This window comes from Apodemus sylvaticus, chromosome 3 (genome assembly GCF_947179515.1).
Source record: "Apodemus sylvaticus chromosome 3, mApoSyl1.1, whole genome shotgun sequence".
Classification (NCBI taxonomy): Eukaryota; Metazoa; Chordata; class Mammalia; order Rodentia; family Muridae; genus Apodemus; species Apodemus sylvaticus.
Genome location: NC_067474.1, coordinates 137,586,119 through 137,611,741, shown reverse-complemented (window position 1 = coordinate 137,611,741; position 25,623 = coordinate 137,586,119). Strand labels below are relative to the sequence as shown.

General features: G+C 42.6%; 1 protein-coding gene and 1 pseudogene across 1 annotated transcript; both read right to left on the bottom strand.

Moving 5' to 3' along the window:
* Positions 1 to 1,071: 1,071 nt before the first annotated feature.
* On the bottom strand, positions 1,072 to 23,627 carry Rragc (Ras related GTP binding C). Its single transcript, XM_052177294.1, has 7 exons — positions 23,295 to 23,627; positions 21,041 to 21,244; positions 19,948 to 20,147; positions 16,980 to 17,094; positions 15,943 to 16,085; positions 10,539 to 10,687; positions 1,072 to 2,530 (listed from the first exon to the last, which is right to left on the bottom strand). The coding sequence occupies exons 1-7, from the start codon at positions 23,526 to 23,528 to the stop codon at positions 2,379 to 2,381; spliced, it is 1,197 nt and encodes a 398-aa protein (XP_052033254.1). The 5' UTR covers positions 23,529 to 23,627; the 3' UTR covers positions 1,072 to 2,378.
* LOC127681242 (40S ribosomal protein S25-like) lies at positions 12,663 to 14,966 on the bottom strand (annotated as a pseudogene).
* Positions 23,628 to 25,623: the final 1,996 nt, after the last annotated feature.

Below are 25,623 nucleotides of genomic sequence, written 5' to 3'. Positions count from 1 at the left end.
TGGTTGCATTTTTCTTTTAAAAAGTTATCTCACAGCTGGGTGATTAAGTGACTTCTGTGCTGATGCTGAGTAGCTAAGGCCACAGGTGTATGTCACAACAGCTGGGCTATGCAAATCTATGATGCCATGAAGCAGCATGGCCAAGCCTGGGTCTGAGGCAGGAGGCAAATCAGGAGTACAGGTGTTAGAGTGGAAGACACGCCCTCCACGGCCATCAACCACATCTATGATGCTTGGCCACCTCAGTTTACCCACAGCACAGCTTTACAGCTGTTGCTTCAGCCTGAGAACTCCCTTGGCTTGAAGTTTAAGGTCCGCTCCATCCTATCTGCAGCGCTCAGCAAGGCTCTTTACCCATCCTGACCTGGTTCCATCGTGTGAAAACTTACAGGTTAGATACACTTACAGATCTTTTTCAAACAGTTTCTGTCATTTCTGAGTTTCACTTCTATAGTCCAATTATGAAATGAAACATCCTTCAAACAATACCTCCTCTAGTTAATGAATAGTTAGTTCTTCCATAAGTTTAGACTCAACTTAAACACTGAAATCCAAAGGTTAATATTAAGTGCCTAGGAAACTTAGTTCCATGATTTTAGGGTTTTTTACAAGGTTAGGGGTAGGGGCAACCATGAGCTGCAATGTATCTGTAGAGGTCAGAAGACAACTTGTTGGGATCTGTTCTTGCCTTTCACCATGTGGATCCTAGGGATTGGACTTAGGTCACCAGCTTGGCGACAAGCACTTTCACCATCTGAGCCAGCCCACCCACCATGCTCTACTTGTGTTCCACGTCAGCCTCCTTACTCTTCTGCCTGGATGCAATGTACATGCCAGGCTCTGGATGCTCCTCACACCAGTGAGGTCTGTTAACACAAAACCACCAATTCAAGCATGTTCTCACCTGATCTTACACCTATTTTCCACAGTAGTAATGGACCATGAAAAGGATCTCAAGACAAAAGCAGACATGCTAAACAGAAGGAATGGTGAGTGCTCACAGTAGCAAAGGACGGAGGAATGGTGAGAAGAACCACAACCATGCTCATACATCACACAACAAACACTAGCTTTGGAGTAAATACATTTATTGATACCCATTTTACATATAGTTCAATGAAATAATCTATAAATATAAAAGCATTTTTCCTTTGGATATCACCGTGGTCCATGTAAATACTCAACAGTCAGTCATCTGCAGGAAGTGCTCCAAGTCTCACTGCTAGGTTACAGACCTGAGTACATTTCACTCACCAGCGGCACTGATGCACTCAAGGGGCCCAGTGGCTTTGGAATGTGACTACTGGGCATGTGTAGTAAAGAAAATGTGAAAGCCAAAAATCAATGGGAAGGGTATCAGCCATGAACAATAGGGAACAATTATGATTCATAGCTCAGGCAAAGGAAAGTACCACAGCTGACACTTGGTGTCAGAAGACCGCAGGGTATGTGAAGTAGCACAGGCTGTACCACTGCATGCGTCCTCCAACCCCCAGAGGACAGTCCACCAGAGCCTTAGGGTCATCTATGGTCAAAAACAATTCTTAAAGAGCCTACATAGCATAGAATAAAAGCCATGGCATCAAGATTAAAGAAAAGTGAGCTAAGTACTTCAGTGACATAATGAGGTTGTCCCTTCACTGTGGGGGCCCTGCGGGGAAAGCCTCTCTGTCTTCAGTTCCCCTTGTTACATTGTGCATGATCATGATCAAATGAGGAGAGCTCATCCATCTGCTACCCGAGCCACAGGTGTGGAAAATCACTTCTGTTTCAAAGTTTTTTTCAACACATCCAGGGAACTGATGCTGCCCTTGACGATCCTGGCTCTCCCCATGTCGCACAGAAACTTCCTCTTCTTCAGGACAAATACAGAAACATCCTTTGCTTCGTCTTCTGAGTCAGCAAGCTAATGCACTTCCAAGGTCTTAGAGGTACAGTGAGGTCTGAGCTCTGAAAGGCAGTGTTAGAACGTAAGCAAAGCAAGTCTTTAGACACTACTCAAGTGAAGGCCTAGGGGAAGCATATAAAACTCAGTTTCCTACTGTTTTAGGCTGGAATTGACAGCGACATTCACTGGTAAAGATGGATAACTGGTTATCATCTCCAGGTCCAAAATATTCCAACTATTTAAAGTAGGACTCAAAAGAGAAGAAAAGACACACTGAGTTCTGAGGTCTCTGTAATTCTTTTGCGATGTATTTAGAGAGTAGCTTCAGTTGCGCAGCCAGCTGAGGGGCTTTCATCACAAGAGAAGCTCCGCCATTGCCTCCAGACTCCCACAGGCAGCAGCTCCCATGCCCTGCAGCACATGGCTTCTGACGCTGGAGTGAGGAGGAAGCCAGCACTGAGCCTCCACCGCTGAGATGGATGCCATCAGACTAGATGGCGTTCCGAGGCGTGCCGTTATGCGCCAAGGCTTTCAGGCTTGGAGCACTGGTCTGGTGACTGCAGCTTCTGTGAGAAGTCACACCCACCTCAAACACTTCATGGATAGCTTTTCGGAAACAGTGGAAGTTGTAGTCTATCAAACCTACAAGAGAGAGAAAGAGCCTGTCTATTTAAATGTCAACTGTGAAGCTTCCCGCTCTCTCAAATTCTTCACACTGAAATCACTGTAAAGCTGAGAACCCAGCAGCTAACACCGTCACCTCTAGTGCAGAGGTGAACAGTGAAAGCTGGTAATCTAACAAATCAAGTGGGAAGACAAATGTGATAAGAAACCCTAAAGTCACCCACACAAAGTTCAAGTCCAAGTGGATCAAGGACCTCAACATAAAACCAGGTACACTGAATCTAACAGAAGAGAAAGTGGAAAAGAGCCTTGAACTCATTGGCACAGGGGGAAATTTCCTAAACAGAACTCCAATGGTTCATGCTCTAGGATCAAGAATTGATAAATGGGACCTCATGAAACTGGAAAGCTTCTATAAGGCAAAAGACATAGTCAATAAAACAAATCAGCAACCCACAGATTGGGGAAAAAAATCTTTACTAACCCCACATCCAATAGAGGGCTAATATCCAAATTATATCAAGAACTCAAGAAGATAATCACCAAAAAACCAAACAACCCAATCAAAAAATGGGGTATAGAACTAAACAGAGATTTCACAACTGAGGAATCTTGAATGGCTGAGAAGCAGCTAAAGAAATGTTCAAAGTCCTCAGTGATCAGAGAAATGCAAATCAAAACGATCTTGAGATTCCACTTTACACCAATCAGAATGGCTAAGATCAAAACTTGGGTGACAGCACATGTTGGAGAGGATGTGGAGAAAGAGAAACACTCCTCCATTGCTGGTGGGATTGCAAACTGGTACAACCACTCTGGAAATCAATCTGAAGGTTCCTCAGAAAATTGGAAATAGATCTACCTGAAGACCCAGCTATACCACTCTTGGGAATATACCCAAAAGATGCCCCACCATGCCACAGGAGTACGTGTTCCACTATGTTCATAGCAGCCTTAGTTGTGATAGCCAGAAGTTGGAAACAACCTAGATGTCCCATGACATTAGAATGGATACAGAAAATGTGGTTCATTTACACAATGGAATTCTACTCAGCTATTAAGAACGAGGACATCCTGAGTTTTGTAGGCAAATGGATGGAACTAGAAAATATCATCCTGAGTGAAGCAACTCAGATCCAAAACAACATGCATAGTATGTACTCACTAATAAGTGGATATTAGGGGGGAAAAGTACAGAATACCCAAGATACAGTCCAAAAAGCTCAATAAGCTAAAGTGGCCAAGTAAGGACACCTCAGTCCCACTTGGGGGAGAGAGAAGAATGCAAAGCAATCACAAGTGGGGAGGGAGGGATCTGGGAGGGTAAGTGGATGAGGGAGGGAAGTGAGGAGGGGGGACCTGATCTGGTATTGGGTGAGGGAAAAGGACTGAAGCCCTGAGGGCCAGCAGAAAGAATGGAAGCAGACAACCTCAGGAGATAGGAGGTTGGGGACCTTCCAGAATACACCAGAGACCTGGGAAGTGAGAGACTCTCAGGACTCAAAGGGTAGGACCTTAGATGAAATGCCAGAGAGTAGGGAGAGAGAACTTATAGAGCCCACCTCCAGCAGGAAGACAGGGCATCAAATGAGGGAGAGGGGGGCCATCCCACAGTCACAACTCTGACCCATAAGTGGTCCTGTCCAAAAGAATTACAGGGATGGAAATGGAGAGGAGGCTGAGGAAAAGAAGATCCAGTGACAGGCCCAAAGTGGGATCCAGCTCAAGGAGAGGTCCCAAGGCCTGACACTATTACTGAGGCTATGGAGCACTCACAAAAAGGGACCTAGCATGACTACACTCCGGAAGACCCAACAAGCAGCTGAAAGAATCAGATGCAGATATTTGCACCCAACCTATGGACAGAAGTGGCTGACCCCTGTTGTTGTATTAGGGAAGGCTCAAAAAAGCTGAGAAGGGAGACCCTGTAGGAGGATCAGCAATCTCAATTAATTTAGATCCCTGAGATCTCTCAAACACTGGACCACCAAACGGGCAGTATACACCAACTGATATGAGGCCCCCAACACACATACAGTAGAGGACTTCTGGGTCTGTCTTCATTAAGAAAGGATGCACCTAACCCTCAAGAGACTGGAAGCCCCAGGGAGTTTAGAGGTCAGGTGGGGTAGGGAGTGGGGACATTGACATGGAGACAGAGGTTTAGGGAGGAGGAATGGGATGTGGAATATCGGGAGAGTAGACAGGGGGCAGGTGGGGGGAATATAGAGTGTAAAAAAATAAATTATTAAAAAAAAAGAAACCCTAAAGTGAGGGTAGCATTCTTTCTACTTCCAATGACCCTGTAGAGCAGCTAATGAGGTCTGCAGGAAGCAGGCAGGCAGCTCAGCAGGGCACAAGCAGCCCAATTTTGAGAGGGGAAGAGTTACTCTGTTTTAGGAACTGAACATCCAACTTGAGACTTTGGATGAACAAAGGTTTCTCTTATGACAGAAAAGGTGGGTTGCCATTTTCCCCCTTCACCTTTATATGTGGAACCCCAATTCTGAATGAGCAACTGAGATACAACTTTAGAAATTCCATTCCCGAGCCTCCCCTGAGCTGGATACAGGCACTTGGCTTAAAATTATGAAATGCCTAAACTGGATAGCAAGTTCTCCCATGGTAAGAACCATCCTCCATACTCACTGGCATGGCAAGACCACCCCACCTGTACTTGTCCACAGCAAACACCAGAATCACTGTGCAGCCCACCCGATTGTCATGTGACTTTTCAGTAACTTAGAGCAGATTAGATAAGTCATTGAACACTTATTAACAGCCTGAGAGGGGATGCAATGTGTCAAAAGCAGCAGCATCAGGTCCACATTTTCAAGCATATGCTAGCTGGGGCAGAAAGCCAAAATGCAACAAATCAAAATAATCTGCCAACTAACTACAAATGCGAAAGAAGTCCACAGAAGGTAGAGCTAAATGCAGGCAGAGCAAAGCTGGAAATGGAAACTTCATGGATGAGGCTGAACTTTAAGTATACTGGTTAGATTTCGATAAATCCTTGCACTTTTGTACATATGCACACGTGCACACAAATAAAGTAAATGTACTGAAATTATATAAATTATATAAAAACAAAAACAAGTTATGGAAGGAACCTGAATGTCTACAAATGAGTGCTTTAATAAAAAAAGAGTCCTAATTAGCAATTAAATATGTAAAAATGAGATACCACTTCACACCTACAGACTGAGAATATGAGAGTCCCACAGTATCCAGCATTCTCAGGGAGACAACATGAGGAGAACACTCTCACAGTGCTCTGAGGTGAGGACTGTAGAACCACCTAGAAGAGTCCTGTGTTACTGTGTGTATACATCCCATTCTCACATACTCAGCCTAGAGACAGAGGAGGCATTCACAAATGGCTTTGGTTTAGGAGTTGCTGATGTTACTGTTGTTTGTTCATATTTGAGGCAGCCTCATGCAGCCCGGTCTGGCCTCAAATCCATTAGGTAGCCATGGATGACCTTAAACTCCTGATCCTGCCTCCACCTCCCAAGTGCCAGGATTACAGCCGTGTACTGTCATACCCAGTTTATGTATTGCTGGGGATTGTGAACCCAGAGCCTCCTGCATGCTACACAGGCACTCTAACAATGGACCCACAGCTCCAGCCCATTTGTCTTGTTTTGAGATGGCATCTTGTTTTGCAGTCCTAGTTTGCTGGCTAGTTTCATGTCAACCTGACCCAAGGTAGGTTATCTGGAAAGAAGGAATCAAGAAAATGCTACCATAGTATCAGCCAGTAGGTAAGTGTATAGAGTTTTCTTCTTGGATGATTGATATAGGGAGGGCTCAGCCTTTGTGGATGGTACCAATCCTGTGAGCAAGTAGGTGGTCCTGGGTTCTTTAAGAAAGCAGGCTGAACAAGCCATGGAGGACAAGCATGTAAACAGCACTTCTCTATGGCCTCTGCATCAGCTCCTGCTTCCAGGATCCTGCCCTGTTTGATTCTCTCACCTTACATCCCTCAGTGATCGGCTTTAATTGGCACTGTAAGTTGAAACTATTTGCTCCCAAAGTTGCTAATGATCATGGTGTTTGGTCATAGCAAAACACCTAAATGGCCTCACTAAAACACCTAGATGGCCTCAAACACAAAACAATCCTGCCTCTGCCTTTCAAGTGCTGGCACTAAAGTTATGAGCCTTTATACACAGCTTATTCATGAGTATTTGTCATAAAATTAATCATACCTTTAAAAATAGAAGAATGAAAAGGAGAAAATGAAATCCCATCTATGGACCAATATACAAAGACATCTTAAAACATCAATTATCGGGGCTGGAGAGATGGCTCTGTGGGTAAGAGCACTGACTGCTTTTCCAAAGGTCATGAGTTCAAATCCCAGCACCCACATGGTGGCTTACAACCATCTGTAAAAAGATCTGACACCCTCTTCTAGTGTCTGAAGACAGCTACAGTGTACTTACATATAATAAATAAAAAAAAAAAAAACCATCAATTATCAAGGCAGGACAGGACCCACACTCTCTCCACTGCAAGTTTGGGTGTCTGCATGTTTTTAATTTACAAGACTACTGAACTGCGAACACACCTGCATACTTTAGTCTGGTGTCTTCAGAAACCCAAGACAGGGTCCTCACATAACTGTTTATCCAAAAAAAAAAAAAATTAGCAGGTAGTATCTCCTTTGAAAGTAATGAAATATTTCCAAGACTTTTAATAACCAGAATTCAGAAAAGATCAGTTTAGTTAGAAATTGATTAAGTGTACAGAGACCCAAAAGAATGACTCATGTAGATAGTAAAGAAAGATCAAACTAGAATCCAGACGTACAGTGATTACTGTCTTCTGTAGCTGCATCTATTTCAGCATATCGGTTATTTATTGTATCATTCTTACGCATTTATTACAAGATTAAAATTCAATTTCAGATAAATTGACAGAATATCATTGTGAGTCTAGTATATGATATTACAGTACGTTGGAATGTTCCCACACTCAGCGCTGATAATTCCAAAAGTCTTTAGACCAAAAAGTCTTTAGGTCTATACAGCTATAAAAATGCTTAAAAAAATTCACCTTAAGCCGGGCAGTGGTGGCGCACACCTTTAATCCCAGTACTTGGGAGGCAGAGGCAGGTGGATTTCTGAGTTCGAGGCCAGCCTGGTCTACAGAGTGAGTTCCAGGACAGCCAGGGCTACACAGAGAAACCCTGTCTCGAAAAACCAAAAAAAAAAAAAAAAAAAAATCACCTTAGGGGAAATTACTGCCTCCATTAAACCCATTTAACACCCTTTAGGAAGCACAGAAAGTTCTATGAGAAATACAACTTGACTATTTTTTTTTATACTAAGGCATTGTTGATAACTCCAAAGGCTGTAAGGAGTTAATACAAATGAGCTTGTCAGCCTGTACTTGTTTTCAGTGTGTTCGTTCCCACTTTGAGAACTGTCGGGGCTTGTGAATCAAAGCTTCCAGATGTGTCCGCTAAGTTCCTCTGTTAACTGTGGTTACTACTGATCCACCGCTGTTTCCTTTACTGTATATGTCTGTTACATATCTATTGTGAGGTTGTATCTGTTACTTATCTATTGTGGTGGTTTTACCACTGTCCATGCCAAATGTTAATTGCCAAGCTTGGAGCGACCTAAAGCAAAAGCATGACTAGTTTTTTGGTTTTTTTTTTTTTTGGTTTTTGTTTTTTGTTTTTTGGGGTTTTTTTTGTTTTGTTTTGTTTTTTGAGACAGGGTTTCTCTGTGTAGTCCTGGCTGTCCTGGAATTCACTCTGTAGACCAGGCTGGCCTCAAACTCAGAAATCCACCTGCCTCTGCCTCCCAAGTGCTGAGATTACAGGCGTGCGCCACCACGCCCAGCTCAGCATGACTAGTTTTAACTGAGGATAAGGTTTCTGCAAACCAGAATTGAAAAATCACAGTGTCAGTTGTTACTAAACGACATGCTGCCATTCCCGATTGCTGCTTCAAATGGAAACTGTGCTCAATTACATGTGAAAATCTTAATAAAGCCTATGTCTCAGTAAAAAAAATAAAGAAAAAAATTTAAAAACTTAAAAAAAATCATTTATCATACCACATCAAGGTTTAAACATGAGAAAAACAGCATAACTTGTAAAAGAAGCAGGGTAGGCAAGAGTCAGAGTGGAGCACGCCTGTAATCCCAGCACTCTGGGAGGCAGAGGCAGGCAGATTTCAGAGTTCAAGGCCAGCCTGGTCTACAAAGTGAGTTCCAGGACAGCCAGGGCTACACAGAGGAAACCCTGTCTTGAAAAAAAAAAAAAAGTGTCAAAGTGGAACAGATTTTTACGTAGTGGGGGAGGAGGTGGGTCATCATCAATCAATAATACTTGCCCACAATGGCCAGAACACCAGCAAATACTGAAGTGAGGATGTCTCACTAATAGCCCCAAGTATGGTACTAGAACACGAACTCTAAGAAGAGCTGTAGGTGTAGACTTTCAGTCACAAACTGATTAACCCAAGCCATGAGCAAGGGCTGGAGAGCCGACTTGGTGAGCAAAAGTACTTCCTATGTGAACCTAACAACATGAGGTCGATCCCTGGAACTCACAATAGGAAAGAACAAACAGCCAACCATGAACTGGAGGAGCTGACATTACAAGAAAGAAGCAAGCAGAAAGATTTGACTCTAAAGAACCTGGGATTCGAAAAAAGAAAACGAGCCAGAAGGAAATAGGAAGCAAAAAAAAAAATATTCAAGGTGGTCCAAAGAAGAAAGTTGTGATCAAGGATGGACTGACAGTCGCAGGCTCCAAAGACTAAAGCTCACTGGATATGCCTGAGGGGAGAGCCACAGACTGGTTCAGAGAAAAAACAAACTCTGTGAAAGAAGAGCCAATAAAAGGATATGGAGGGAGAGGACATGGGATAAAAAAAATTTGAATTAAAGCACGAGATTAAAAGGAAAGAGAATGTCTAAGCTACACACAGACAGGAGGCACAGGTGTATTTGTTTGCTTCTAAGATAGCCATTTAGTAGAGCACTGTTTTCAAGAATCTGAAAAATCAAACAAAAAATGTAACATAAGAACATTTAGCTAGGTGTGGCGGCCCACAGCTTTAATCCCAGCATTCAAGAGGCGGATGGATCTCTCTGAGTTCAAGGCTGGTCTGATCCATATAGCAAGTTCCGGAACAGCCAGCTACATAATAGAGATCCTGTCTCAATACCAAACCACAACCACAACAAACCAAAGAATAGCTCTTTAGGCTAGAGAGATGGCCCTCTCTAAGTAGTTAAGTAGTTAAGAGCTCTGGCTTCTCCTCCAGAAGACCATGATTTGCTTTCCAGCCCAGACATGGTGGCTCACAACCATCTACAACTCCAGTTCTAGAGCATCTGATACCTTCTTCTGGCTTCCATGGGACCTATATATAAATAGTACACAGACACACATGCAAGCAAAAAGAACTCATACACATAAAATAATAAAAATTAGAAATAAAGAAAGAACAAATGGAGAAATGGTTCAACAATTAAGGGTGTTTGCTGCTGTTGCAGGGGACCCAGGTTTGGGTCCCAGCACCCAGAGGCAGCTCACAGGCACCTGCAGTTCTTGTGTTCCAGGAATCTAAAGTCCTCTTCTGACCTTATCAGGGTCCTGCATCCATGTGGTGTATATACACTCAGGTACACACATATAAAATAAAGAAGTCTTTTTACGTTGTATTTGTTTTCTAATTAGCATTTCTCTGTGTAGCCCTGGCTGTTCTCTGCAGACCAGGCTGGCCTTGAACTTAGAGATCTACCTGCCTCTGCCTCCCACATGCTAGAATTAAAAGCGTGAGCCACCACGGCCTAGCTTTTTTTCTTTTTAATGATGACTCACAATGCCTTGTACCTCCAGTTCCAGTGCCTTCTGCTGGCCTCCACTGGCACTACATTCACATGGTACATAGACATACACTCAGTTGCACATGTGCACACATACACAAAATAAAAATGGAATAAAATCAAAACAATCATATGAGCAGCTTTAAAAAAAAAAAAAAAACTTCATTACCTTTTCGTTCAAAGCTCTCTTCCCTAAGAATGCAAACCAGTGCCAAAAATTTAGTGACTTCCTTTAAATAAAGGACAGTTGTGTTATTCAGCTTGATAATGGCCATCGATTCTTTGTCATAAGCACTTCCACTTCCATCTTCCTTTAATCTATTTTAAAAGAAAGCACCATTTATTACAAGTTTCCCAACTAGGCATTTTGTACAGGAGCAAACTTTTCCACCCTGATCCCCAAACATCTTTTGAGAAGGAATAGTCCTGCCTGAAATACACCGGGACAGCCATCATTTAGGGTATGGTTAACAGCAAAGTTCAGCACACCGCTCCATCACCTCTGTAATCGGCCATTCGGAGACAAGGGTGACAGACAGTGATGTGGCTCTGAACCGCTGACCCTGCCACTCACCTGCCCAGACTGTGCTGAGGGCCTACTCTCCCCCCTTCCCTTGAGTTACATGACCACCTAGGACCTGCCACAGCCTCAGCAGCTACTGCAGGGTATATTCTATGTGCCAAACCAATTACATTTTTTCTCAGACTTCTTTTGTTGTTCCCTTACAAAATAAACAAACAAACAAACAAATGGAATCAAGAAAATATATAAAAGATCAATCCCAGCCAGAGAGAGACAGGAATTATGCTAAAAAATCAACAACTTTTGAAGACTTTGAGTGCTGACAAGGTAGCTTGTCAGGTAAAGGAATGTACTGCCAAGTCTGACAACTAGTTTGATCCACAAGTGGAAACACAGAAATGACCGCCACAAGTTTTCTCTAACTTTCTAATGTGGTACCATAGTATGCCTATGCCTGCACCTGCTAGGAATTAAAAGTTGCCAAAACTGCCTCTTTAGCAGAGGTGTTCAGGGCTGAGAAGATGGCCCACTGGCTAAAGGCATTTACTGCTCCGCTAGAGGACCGTGCTTGGTTCCCAGCACACACACCAAGACAGCTCAGAACCCTGACATCCCAGTGTCAGCAATCTGCTATGCTCTCTGGCCTCCAAGGGCTTATATATCACAAGAAACATAAACTCATGCAGGCACACAGACAGACATATACCCATAATACACAAAATAAATCTTAAAAAAAAGTATTTGCCTTCCAAATGAGGGTGATAGTCACAGGCACTCATGAGTTTGAGGGATGAGAACAGACAGCCTGGCCTAAAGTAAGACTGTTTCAAGGACAGAAAAAAAGGATTTCAAAAAAACTGTTTATAAAGAAAAAAAGGAAAGGAAACCATACTAAGAAGGAAATGCTGTAACAGGCATCTGGTAGAAAACAATGTTTCCTCCTGTTTAGTCTTTACAATCTCATGTACTATTTTCATGACAGAGAGCTTATAGTTTAAACTGCACTAAATTTTACAGGTTACCTTTTATTAATTTGATCCCCACAACAACTCAAGAGAATTACTACTATTAACCTGTTTAACCACTTAACTTTGGGAGGCATGAAGGCAAAGGGAGCAAAACATAGTAATCTAAACACAAATAAGAGAACTATGCCAACTTTAAAGTCATAAAACTCTAATGTATAAAAACTAAAAAGATGTCTGGCAAGATCTGGACTCAAATTTAGGATTTTAATTCAATCCTAAGCAGTTTCCAATATCATAGTGGTCGGGAAGAGTGAACGAACCATGTGCTTTAAGAGTATAAAAGAAAACAGCTTCCTCCTGATGGAAGAAGAGGAAATGCAAGTGCACTGTGCTGTCTGTCAGCTGATAGCCAGAGGTCATGGGGATCCTATTCTGTACCCACACAGGAAGTGAGAGCAGGCCCCAGCAGACAAGCAACACAGCCATACGGGAATATCTATGGCTGGACCTACAGCCAGCAGCTGTAAACAGCTGCAGTTTCTGGTGTTGAGCTACATGATCTCGAGTCATATACTAACAGGAGAACATTATGTCATGCAAGCTTGATGAGCTGAGTTCAATCCCCAGAATCTGCATAAAAATGAAAGCAAGAAGTAAAAAAATTGTCCTTTGGCCATGGTACTCTCTCTCTCTCTCTCTCTCTCTCTCTCTCTCTCTCTCTCTCTCTCTCACACACACACACACACACACACACACACACACACACACACACATTTTTAATTAAAAAAAACTTAAAGGCACAATCTTGGCTGGGGACACAGCGAGCAAATGCAAGACTATAAAGGACAGAAAGAACAAGAGAGACATCTAGATAGCTATTCATGCATGGTGATAAAACAGATTTGATTGCTAATAAAGTTAAGAAATAAAATATACTGATGACTTTAAAAAGTAGACTCAGGTTTTTTGTTTGTTTTGTTTTGGGTCAAAACTCTCTGCAAGATTTTAAGGTGCTTGAATTGGGGATATAGCTAGCTTCCATCCCCAGGACCATATAAAACTGGGTGTGGTAATAAATACCAATACCGGTAATCCTAGTGCTTAGGAAGATCGGAAGTTCAAAGTTCAAAGCTTGGGCTACTTGAGACCCTCTCTCTCTCAAAAAAAAAAAAAAAATCCAAAGCAAGTATGTTTATCTGAATTTTAGACAAAATAAGTCCAAGCAAAAGCAGGAAGATTAAAGCCAAGAGGAAACAGATTCAAGTGAAAGGAAAAGGAACCTGGTTACTGCTGAAATTCTCAATGAGAAAAGCTTGCAGATAAAAAAAAGCCTCAGATAAAGGGCATGCCAAATATCAAGCACATACACTACTCTGTGACCCACAGTATCCTGCATATTCCTGCATTCCTACTATCACGCTGATGTGGGATGCAGAGAATACAGCACCTTCAAACCTTCCCTCACATTTATCTGTACTGACATAGCCTGCAAGTGAAAGATCTATAATAAAGAAGCTGGTATGAGTTCCAAGTGACAGGGCCAGAGAGAGGTCTCAGCAGATAAAACCTATGGTTACACAAGCCTGACATCACAGCTGCACGATGCGAGTGCAAACGTGGAGACAGGAGGCTCAGCATAGCAGGGCCAGTGTGCCTGGAGCCCACACAACACAACAAACAAGTGAGACTGTCTCAACAAGGCAGCAGGCGGGAACACACTCCTGAAAGTTGTCTTATCTTCACATGAGCATCATGGAGGATGAGCACACAAAATAAATGACAGTTTGAGAAATGTGAAACTAGCTTATAAACTTTTCATTAGCTTTTTCTTTTTTTAAAGCAGTGTGTTCTACTGATATACTTTTAAGAATAGAAAATACAAAAGTTTGCTGAGGAACAGACCATCTTATTTTTCTAACAGTAGGCAGTACCACAAAGGACAGCATGTAACCACTGAAACAGAAACAGACAAGGTAAGGTAGGGTAAGGTAAGGTGCTCTACTCACAGGGAGCCAAGGAGGGCACTGACAAAGCAGGCCCACAGACAGAAGAGGGGAGGTGCATTAGAAAGCACATGGGCTAAAAGTACCCTGGGTATTCTAGTCTTGATACTAGGAAGAATGAGGGCTAAGTGAGATGCTACAGAAAATGTTACTGGCCAGAAAGTTTTCATTCTTCCTCTGGCCTACTCTATAAAATCTTTTGGGTCTTAGTATTTTATAAATTTCTTCATATTTTAAGGAATGTTCATATGGTAAGAGTCTATATTTGAGAAACTTGTGAAAACTCAGATGTATCTGTCAAATATTTTATGTGTAATTTTTTTGATTCAATAAAGTTTTATTTGCCCAAATATACAGCTGATTGAACCTGTTCATGCATCTTCACCAGCAGCTGGGGTGTCTCCACCCTTTGTGTTTCTGGTGTAAATGACTTGGGCTCTGTGCTTTGAAACCAGTTTGATCAGTACTTTACTAAGTAGCTCCTGAAGGGCTGCCCTAGCCAAGAACCTCGAATCTTCAGTCTCTGAGAGACCACGGCCAGAGCTTATAGTCGGGAACTTCCTTATAGAGTTTGTCATATGTAGCTTTGTCAAAGAGGATGAGACTGTTCAACTGGTCCCAACTACTGCCTTTGCACCACTTCCTTTTGGCCTTGCCACCAGATTTATTTACTGGGTCTTTGTCTTTTTTAGCCGACTTTCTGGCATCTTTCTTGTTGTTGTCCTTGGGCAGCATGGCAAAGCTCAGAGAGTAGTGTGGACCACTGCAGCCTCGCTAAGCTGTCCTGTAATCTTTCTAATAATTAAAATTCTGTCTCATTAATGATGTAAACTTGGTTGTCCTGGAACTCTGACTACTCCTGCCTCCCAAGGGCTGGGATTATCCACCAGACCCCAATGAGAAATTCTGATTGTTGTTTTAAATACGCTGCAAGATTAAGAATCCCTCATTTGGACTGAAGAGATGGTTCAATGGTTAAGAGCACTGGTTGCTCTTCCAAAGGAGGTGGGTTCAATTCCTAGCAGCAACATGGCTGCTCATACTTGACTGAAAACCCCAGATCAAGGGATATAACACAGACATTTATGCAGAGAAAATACCAAAGAACATAAAATAAAAATAAATCATTACAATTTTTTAAAAAGCAACAACAATAACAACAAAAAGAATCCCTCGATGTACCAGGTATGGAGCACACACCTTTAGTCCCAGCACTCAGAAGACAGAGGTAGGAGGATCTCTATCAGTCAAGGCCAGTCTGGTCTTTATAGAGAGCCAGCCGAGGCTACATTATAAAACCCAAATAAATGAACAAAAAGTCCCTCACTCCATGAAACCTGAGTTTCATTTCGGCAGTAGCATTTACCCAGACATTTTTAATGTACTTTACTTACTGTTGGTTGGTTAGACAGGGCACGACTTCTGACTCTCCTACTATGTGCTGAGATTCTATAGATGAGCAACCTCACCTGGCTCTTCAGACCATTTTGGAGCCGGATTTGAGATATTTTGTACCCTGGATAGCCTGGAACTCACTATGTAGACTAGGCTGGCTTCAAGCTCAGAGATCTGTCTGCCTTTGCCTCCACACCTGGTCCCCAGATCACTTTAAATAATCTTATTAGGTTCTTGTTTAAACCTTGCCAAGTCCTAGGAGACAGAAGATAATACAAACTCTCCAAGTACAAAAAGACTTTTCAAGTGTTCTCTGCTATCCTGTCTGAAGGTCCAGCTCACAGAAACAAGAAACATCGTGTTCTAAGGTGACACACATGTTCTAAACAGTCCCTCTTCAGGCTGGTAACATGGCTCAGTATGTAAGGGTACTTGTCACCAACCCTGACCTGAGTAATGGCCCAGACTCACACAGTGAAAGAATCGATTCCCAAAAGCTGTCCTCTGACCACACAGGTGACATGACACACACACCCACACACCTGTACTCACATACACAGCAATTACATAAATGTTATTTCAAAAATAAGAAAAGATTCTCATTTTATTCAGTATAAGCCAGAGGTAAGAATTAGGTAAGTTTTCCACCTATCTGGGATCTTGCAGAAATGTGTAAGCACTCACCCGTATATACAAGACACATCAATTACAACATCAATCATGTCACAGCAAAGTTCATAAGACTGCATATCCACAGGGGAGCTGTCTGTTGCAATGTAGATTTTGCTGACAACATCAAAGAGAAAAGCTTTTTCAATACCTGAATTCTTGGGAAAAACAAAATTGGGTAAGTGTTTCTTTTAAGAATCACAATTTACAATTTTTTCAAAGACCTTAAATTACTGAAAAACAATCTTAATTTTAAAAGGAATTTTCCCATGGTTTGTTTTATTTTTTCTATGGTTCTGGGATACTGAATGCAGGGTTCAATAAATGCTCTACCACTGAACTCAACCCCCAACTCTTAAAACCCCCCCCTTTTTTTTAAAGATTTATTTATTGATATATGTGAGTACACTGTAGCTGTCTTCAGACACACCAGAAGAGGGCATCAGATCTCATTACAGATGGTTGTGAACCACCATGTAGTTACTGGGATTTGAACTCAGGACCTTCGGAAGAGCAGTCAGTGCTCTTAACCACTGAGCCATCTCTCCAACCCTCTTCATATCACTTTTAAGTGTGCAATTAGACCCCCAAAATAAAAAAATGCTTGGCTGGGAGACCTTAGACAGAGCCTGACTAGGCAATCTTAGGATGAGAATGACCTAAACTCGCAGTCCTTCTGCCTCTTAAGTGATGGGCTTACATGTGAGCACCACCACATCCAGCAAGATTTATGATTACTTATGTGTGTGTGTGTGTGTGTGTGTGTGTGTGTGTGTGTGGTGCTAAAAACTGATCCTAAGGCCTTTCATTTGCTAAGCAGTACTCTTATCTAATCTTCATGAAGATGCTTTTAATTAAGGAAGTACGGGGAACTTTACCTAAAACACACACATACAATCAGAATATAACAACTCAAGCTATACTTTATGCTATTTATATTTCATGTTGAATCACTGATCTTTAGTTCAAGTCTTCTTTTTAGGAGAATTAAATACAAATACATTTAACAACAGCAGAACTGAAAATTAAATCAAAGTAAATAATTTACTTACTGATATAAAGATATTTAATAGGTTTTCCAAAGTGGGCAGTTGTGGAATGAGCTTCTGTACCACCTTACTGAAGGCCTCAAATATTGAATGGTCATAGATGCTAGTCAAATAAAAACTGAAAAATACAACACAGGATGGTTATTCATAAAAGAAGTCCAGTAACTACTGTCATTACCTCTTAAAGTTCAAAGATTTTAACATTCAAATGTACCCTGTCTACTACCCACATCATTTCTGATTGTAAGACCATTTCCCAGTCTGGATGTGTGCTTGCTATATTACACAAAGGGTAATGGAAAGGGTAAGAGAAACACAAAGGGTAACATAAGCAAACCACCCTTTAAAGCTTACTTCCCAAGCACAAAACAGAGAGAGAGAAAAAAAAAGCCAAGATCAAAATTCAAGGTAGAGACATGGTCATTTGTTTAATGTTTTACTTTTTATTTTTTATTTTTTTTTTTTTTGGCACAGTGGTATGGAGCCCAGTCTGGCCTCAAACTCACTATATAGTGGAGAATGACCCTGAATATCTAATCCTCAAGTTTCTACTTCCCCGAGTGAAGCTAGGATTACAGGATTTTGTCACCACACTCAGCAGAGGAATGTGGTATTTATTAAATATCATTCACATTTCTAAAAAAATGTCACCTCAAAACCTCCTTTTCTGCCCCACACAGTGGTGTAAACATATAACCCAGCACCTGGGAAGAGGCAAGTGAATCCTGTGAGTTTGAGGGCAGCCTGGTCTACATAGCAGAGCACCAGGTATTTCCTAAATCAAAAAGTTCTTTCCTGACCAACCTATGTAAATAGTAAATGTGTGTACCTGCTACCCTTTTTGCCATTTTGTTCCTCATAGCATTGGTTAAGTACTTAAAATTCCACCACACATTTCTTATGAGCTGTGTCCTTCTCGACTGTAAGCCCAGGAGGAAGCAGCTGTGTCGTTTCCCTCACAGCTGCAAGCCCACTGCCCTCGACTGTGTCCCTGAGAATTTACTGAGTAAAGATTCAGTCACAGCCACAACACCCTACACACCTGACCTCCTCTGAATAAATGACTGTGCAGGTGCTTAGATTAGGCAATTAACCTGAAGATGAAGACCTACAATGAGCAGGGGTTGGACTCTAAATAGATTACAGTGAAATCAAATGTAGATTTAGCCAAACACAAATCTTAGAAAGGGGCCCCTTCAATACTGTGGACAATTCTGCTTGTTTCATTGAGGACTCTTTTTCATCATTTAGTTGTATCTATGATATATTTTATGTACAAATTATCACATCAGAAATGAGAAACTGTTTATACTTTACAGGTGATTTAAAGAAAATGTCAAGGAAGTGACCTAAGAACCTAACCAAGCAGGAGCTCTATTCTAGAGGTGAGGGCACCACGGCAAATAAGGCAACATGACCTGACACTAGCAAGGAAGGGACATTTCAGTATTTCCTTTAGGCAAAACTTCAGCAAGGTTAGGGTCCTCAGGATTGGAGATGGATGGGGACAGAGAGAACCCCAAACACAGAGCATGTTCATAAGCCAAGTTCCTAATGTGGAAAAGCAAACTGCGCCTCGTCATGCTAGTACTCAAGAGAGGTTTGGGATGTGCTGGTGTAGTAGAATGCTTGCAGACAATATAAAAGGTCCTGTGTTCAATCCCCAATGCACAGAAGTAGTAAAAGCTTGATGCAAAACTCTACTGAAGGTAGCAGGCTTAGTTTAGGGCCCTTCTGTTATGGGGAAATCATAAAATGCCCTGAAGTGCTCAACAAACAGGAATAGAGAAAATCATAATGGTTCCTCACCAGTACAAGGAAGCATGTTTAAAAACTGCAGCAAAAAAATATTAACAGATCCTTAAGATTAAGGAATTTTATGGGATGGTACTTTTACTTTCTCTTATAAACATTTATTTACTTCTGTTTTTCAAGACAGGATCTTACTAAGTAGACTTGGTTAGCTGACTTCAAATGTGCAACTCTCCTCCTGACTCTGCCTTCTGAGTGCTGAGATTACTAACATGCAACACTATGTACAACTCTTACGCAGACTCAACTTTCTCAATTTTTTAAAGACATGAATTATTCATGTTTTAAAAATTTAATCCAAGAGTGTCAATGAAATTTCCCATATAATATTTTCTAGAAACTACATGAAAGATTCTACAGCCTACAGCCCAGGAAACCTTAGGAGCAGGACAACTGACTTAAGTACAGAAGGAAGTTTTTGTAACAGACCAAGGGCAAGGAAATTACATGCGCATCTCTTCTCTGCTTCCCCTTTGAGCTGTTTTTATGATCAAGTGACATCTTCTTGGTACTTATATTCATTTCTCCCTATTATCACAAAAGATATACAATAATATTCCTCATACACTTTTAGAATACAAATACACAAAATACATCACTATCAATCAGTATGTAAGGTAAGTTAATACTTAACTGTAAACCAGCAGTCCTTCAAAGTCAACATCAACACTATGTAAATGCAGAAGGCAAATCTAACATCAGAGTTTCTAAGTAGTATAAACTATTTTAAAAGCTAAGCTACACTAGAGTTAGTCCAGACTTGAAGTATACACTTTTAAGACCCAAACTCTACTTTCACAAAAAAAAAAAAAAAAAAAAAAAAATATGGCAGATTTCTTACAGAAGCCAATGGGGATTAATAAGTGAAGAAACCCAGAGAGGAGAAGTCCGAAAGCAGACTCATGGCATGAGGAAATAGTCCCTTGAGAGGAGTTTGCAAAAACACCAATGGAAACACTTCACATGATTTCAATCATCAGGAAAATGAAAAAGGGGAAAAGTAACTTCTCAATAACAAGGCTTACAAAACAGCTTAGAAGTCAACAAAGAAGAGATCCAAACTGTTAGAGAACTGGGAAAAGCACAGCGTCAGGGCTCTGGGTGTGTGAAGACAGATGGAATACATTTAGGGCTCTCATATCAAAACTCATGTTGTTACCTAAGATGGAGCTTTTCCAGCCCAGCATCTGCAAGGTCATCATTGGCCCTTTGATGAATGTCCCTCTGTGTTTCTATTTTGTGATCATCAGACAGTCCATCAACTTTGTGAATAAAAACCTCAAAATTCATGTCTGGGTTAACTTTGTAGGCCTTAGAAACAGTGATATGAAGTCGAGTTAAAGCCTCCATGTAGTCGTCCTGAAAGTCAGAACAAGATGCTTTTAACAAGAAATCTTATAAAACACAAGTAACAAGTCAAGAAAGCTTCAAACCACCTCTTTCCCCAACTATAGAAAATACTTATTTCAATTACTCATAAATATTCAGATATATTAACATATAACTAGTAAACAGTTCTTCATTTTCTTAACATAGAAAATCAAATACCAATGCATGAATTTTTAAATGTTACTATTAAGAACAAAAAGGCAAAACACACATTCCCTCCAAATAGGAGTGTTAAAGTAATCCCAGCTCTGCCACTTATCAGGTGTGTGTCGCTAAGCAAGTTGCTTAAAGCCTGCTCTCAACTCAGGTATCTATAAATGGGAAGAACTACCCACACCATGCTCTGGAAAGTAAATCAGATCACGTACGAGACAGCACTCACTACCAAGCCGGCACCATCTAAAAAGTTTTCCTCATGCTTTGGCGTATGAAAGTAAGCTAAAGGTTTTGGGTAGAGCCCATCAGCTGACTACCTACCACCCAGTGGAGCCTCAGTACATCTTCCTAGATTAAATCCAACTTAAATCAGGAAGGTTTGTTTAATGGACTCATTTTTCATGTTCTTCCTGATATTGTGGCCATCGATGGGATACAGTGACCACTATAATAATTAATAAAATACAACAATATCTACTATTAACCAATAAAAGTAGAAAGCCAATGGTAAGTTTTCATTAACTGGGACTCAAGAAATGTAAATGGAATCTCCTAAACACCTGAGAGTCTGGACTCAGGTGCAGACAGTCTAAGGGGATCTCTTGGAACAATAGTAGCTTCAAGCACATGACAATGGAGACAACCAGCTTTCCTGTTTCTTGTCTTTCTGCCACCAGAGAGGAGTACACACCATCATGCCTAAGTACCTGTGCATCAATGACATATATCAATGCTCCTGTGCCCCTGAAGATCATTTCATAGTCAAAGGTTGGATCAAAGAAGTCCATCTGGCCAGGAAAATCCCAAATCTGGAAGTTCACAAAGGAGCTGTTGGAAATGTCGTCTTTATAAATCTTGTTGGTACTTTCCAAAAAGAGGGTCTCATTGGGTGACATCTTATGAAACACCACCTGTGAGGAGAAACAGAGACAACTTCGAGACTATTTAACTATACAAGTTATATTAGAAATCCCATAGCACCAACTTTATACCTGTGACCTTGATGCCACGTAAATAAATAAGGAAGGTAATAATTGGATGGTGAATCACTGGTGCTATTTGTTCTACTTCTGACAAAAGGCACCAAGTTAACTTCCACTCAGTCCACTTTGAAGATGAGTTTTTAATTCATCTGCTTTAACTGCTTTCTAGTGCCACCATCTCTGCCTATACTGTTTCCATGTATTTGCCTTTTCTATTCTTAGTGTCTGTAATTTTTTTTGGAGGGCTGTTTAAGAGCTATATAGCCCAGAGTAACCTCAAAATCCAATTCTCTTCCCTCTGCCTCCTCCAGTACTGAAATTACAGTACCACCTTGCCAGGTTCTACTGAGTTTTGTTAGGAGAAACAGAGGCAACTTTGTGACTATTTAACTACACAAGTTACATAGAAATCCCATGGCACCAACATTACAATTGTGATCAAAGATTTAAACTTGTCAAGACCTGCTTTAGGATCATGGAACTATTCTAGGTAATGTTTGAGACTTTGTGTTTATTCAAAAATAACACAAATGCCTACCTCAGGCTCTTAGGAACAATAAAGAAAATAGAGTGGATCCTGAGTAAGTAAAACTGTCCTGAGTGAGAAGTAGGGAGGCCTGTAGGACAACGGAAGAGGCAGCTCCATAAGACAAGAAATGGTAAAGACAATAAATTGCTAATCATCACAGCAGAGAGCTAAAGGTGTAGATCAGTGTGGTCACAGCGCCTGCCTGTCAAGCATAATACCCTGGCTTCCAGCACCTGCACGAATAAAGCCAACATGAGCGCTCACACCTGAAATCTCAGCACTTGAGAAGATACACTCAGGATCAGAAGTTCAAAGTCACCCTTGGCCTGCCTGGGATACAGGAAGAAAACAAAACAAAACACAAGCAGGGCTGAAGATGTAGTTTAAGGCTTGCCCGATACAATCCTAATATACGGCAAATTTGTCTCTCAGTGTTAACTTGTAAGAGAGAAAAGGTCCTCACAGGTTTCGAGTGGTAGTTTGCTTACCTAGTGTAAGCGCTCCCCCTAAAGTCTAACTTTGACACGGACAACAGAAAATAAAACAATAGTCCAGCAAGTGCAGGGGGTGGGGGGCAGTGGTGGTGTTTTTTAAAAACACCATCACTACAAAATACCAGAGATTTCTTTTTGGACAGGCCTTTGTGTCACGGATGGAAATGGGGAAAAGCCTGGTTGCCTGTGACACTAGTTTTACCAGAAGTTCGCTCTGTTTGTAACGGGGATGGCTGATGAAAAGAAGTCAACCCTGCCTCTATTTCCCTATTCACTAAAAATAAAAAGTCTTAGGCATTCTATTCGTTCACGACAGACACAAGTGAAAACAAACGCACTGATGTCTACCTGCCTACAAAAGTCTCCAAAGATCGCTGTGACCAGTTACAGGGGACTGTCACCTGTAACTGCAACCACGGGGCTACAAGTTCTAAATAAAGTAGATGCAGCGATAGGACCCCACCCCCCAAAAGAAATGCTACGGAAGTCTCCAACAGACTGACAACAAAATACTGAGATGCCTAGTGTCTTCGCCACAACACTTTCTGGCGCCGCTAAGGTTCAGAGCTCAGGAGGGGATCCCTGAAAACTGCTGTCACCTAAGCGAGATGCGGCGGGACAGCACGCTCACCAAGTTCTCCACGTGAGACCTGGGGACGATGGGTTGGTTTCGTCAACGCCACAAGGGCAGCGACCAGAAGGGAGGAGTTCTAGGGCGGTGGCCGGCACCTGCCTCCTCCCTCCAGCCAGCGTAGTCTCCTTGCCCCGCTCGGCCCTCAGCCGAGCCGAGGAAGTCGAACGTGGAGGCCCAGGCCCGGGGACCCTGGGCGGACCGCGTAGGCTCTGCGCTCACAGGTGTGGACAGTGCCCCGGGACGCGGCGCCAGGCCGCCACCCTCTCAGGCGCCGTGGGCCGAGCAAGACCAAGGGCAGGAGGCCGGGTGCGGGGCGCTTACCTTCTGAATGGAGGACTTGCCGCTGCGCCGTAGTCCCATAAGCAGGATCCTCGGCTTGGAGCTGTCAGCGCCGCCCGGGCCGCAGCCGCCGCCGGCCCCCGCGCCTCCGCCGCCACCCGCCGCTGCCTCCTCTTCCTCCTCCTCCACGCCGTAGCCAAAGTCCTTGGGGAACGAGTCAGCTGCGCCGTAACTGCCGGCCAGGGGCGTCTCCTCCGCCCCGTACTGCAGGGACATGGTGCTGGACCACCGCCGCCCGCGCCCTGACAGGCCAGGCCAGGTTAGGCCGCCGCCTCCCTAGGCCGCCGCTGTTGCCGCCGCCCCCGGCAGTAGCCGCCGCAGGGCCCGCCCCTAAACCTAGCTCTGATTGGACTGCCGCCAAACTTCGGCTTATTATTGGCTGGGCGGGCTGCCACTCCGGGACTGCAGGGTAAGTGGTGCGTATCACGTGCCCGGAATCACCTGACAAGCAGCGGCTGAAGTGGGGAGGGGGGGAGGAGTCACGAGGAGATCGGCCCGGCCGCGCCTCTCGTCGGTCTCCGGGCCTTCGCCCCGGGGGCAGCCCGCACGCGTCTCGGCCTTCCGTGCGCGCGCTGGACTGCTCCCCGCTCCCCGTCTCTTTCCGGGCTCCGAGAGCACCTCAGGGAAGATGCTTCTAGGCGTCTGGGTAAGAATTCATTGTCGTCGTCCCCCCACCCACCCACCTACCTCTTGTTGCAGCTGCCCTGCCGGTATTTAGTGATGCTTGCCAGGTACTGGGTACCAGGAAGGCACTGGAAACTGAATTGCCCCTCCCTGCCCTCAAGTTGCTTGAAGCTTAACAGAGATTGGACTGTAAGTTGACTCAGTACAGATTTTATGTGAAAAGGCCATGAGGACAGATGGATTGCTCTGGAATTGGGTGAGGAAGTCCACAGGAGGTCGTGTGAGCCACCAGATCTATAGATTCCGCGTGTGGGAAAGGCAGTTAGGAGTCTCAGCGATAACTTGCCTATGCTGGTAATTGGAGCCCGGTAAGGAAAACTGATACAAGCGTGCTAAAACATCTTATTCTGCAAGGAGATCACTGATAGGATACTGCTGTCCTTATATTGTACGACTCCATCTTCGCTCTCACCTAGTCAAGTGCTCCTCCAGAATCCCATCCAGCAACTGAGTACTTGACTTCTTTGTGACTAAAGACTAGAGGAATTAGGAATAATGAAGACAAATGATTACTGCCAAAGTATGTTTCAGAAAGTTGTAAATGTCTTGGACTCCAGAAGTGGAAATTTGACATCCCTTAAAGTACAGCTCTGTACACTTAAAAGGAGTTGGGGTAGGGGTAGGAGTTCTGGTTTTACAAGCTGACTGTGTTGTTTGCAGGGCTGAGGATGAAAGTCGGGGTCTTTTGCACATGCTAGGCAAATTCTACTATATAGCGTCATCTCCTACTCAGATTTGATTGTGGAGAGAAAAGTAAGTTCTAGTAGATCTGGCATTTTGGTTATACCTGATTCTTGAAGTTAAAGGCAGGATATATCCTCGGAGGTCATCACAACCTCACCTAAAGAAATATCAACTACATAGTCCCTAATAGGCAGAATGCACCTAAATGCACATGTCTCTCAGAGTCAATGGGAGACTGCTTTCAGAACATCCTTAATCCCAGTAACCGACTGAAGATCGTCAGATTCCTAATATAGGCTACTGGCATGTCAACCTATGCACACTCCATGTACTTTATATTATCTCTGAAATAATCATAATAACCAGTGCAATCAAAAATGAAATAGTGTCTTTGCCAAGCATGATGGCCCACATATGTAAATCTCAGTACTTTAGAGGCAGGTGTAAGATTCCCCCAGAAAAGTTCTAAGTCAGCCTCTTGACACATCCTTGACAGCCTAAGCTAGAAACATCCTTTTTAAAGAGTGGGATTTGTGTATAGTTGTTGCACTATATTGCATAAGTATAAAAATAAAGTCTACAAATGCTCAATACAATTTCCCCCAAATATTTCCAATCCTGTTGGCCTCATCTGTGGATTCAGAGAACCAACTGCTGTGCCAGGGGAAGTCAAATTTAAAGGTAGCTTTGATAAAAGTTTTAACAGTTTTGGGTGAAATATATGAGCAGAGGTCATAGGACAACCACAGATATCTTTTCTTAAACTTTCACCTTGATTGTTGGAACAAAGTTTCTTTTTTGTTTAGCATTGCATATGCAGAGCTAGCTAGCCTATAAATTTCTGGGCTGACTCCTGTCCACCTCTCATCTCACAAAGGGAGTACTGGGATTACTGACAGAAGTATGCTCAACTTCATGTGAGTTGGGATTCAAACTCAAGATC

Excerpts from the sequence above, each read along its gene's own strand:
- Rragc (XM_052177294.1), bottom strand. The coding sequence starts at position 23,528 with ATGTCCCTGCAGTACGGGGCGGAGGAGACGCCCCTGGCCGGCAGTTAC. Across the intron at positions 20,148-21,040 it reads TATATGTCATTGATGCACAG|GACGACTACATGGAGGCTTT; the intron begins GTACTTAGGCAT and ends TCTGACTTTCAG. Across the intron at positions 17,095-19,947 it reads CTGGAAAAGCTCCATCTTAG|TTTTTATTTGACTAGCATCT; the intron begins GTAACAACATGA and ends TGTATTTTTCAG.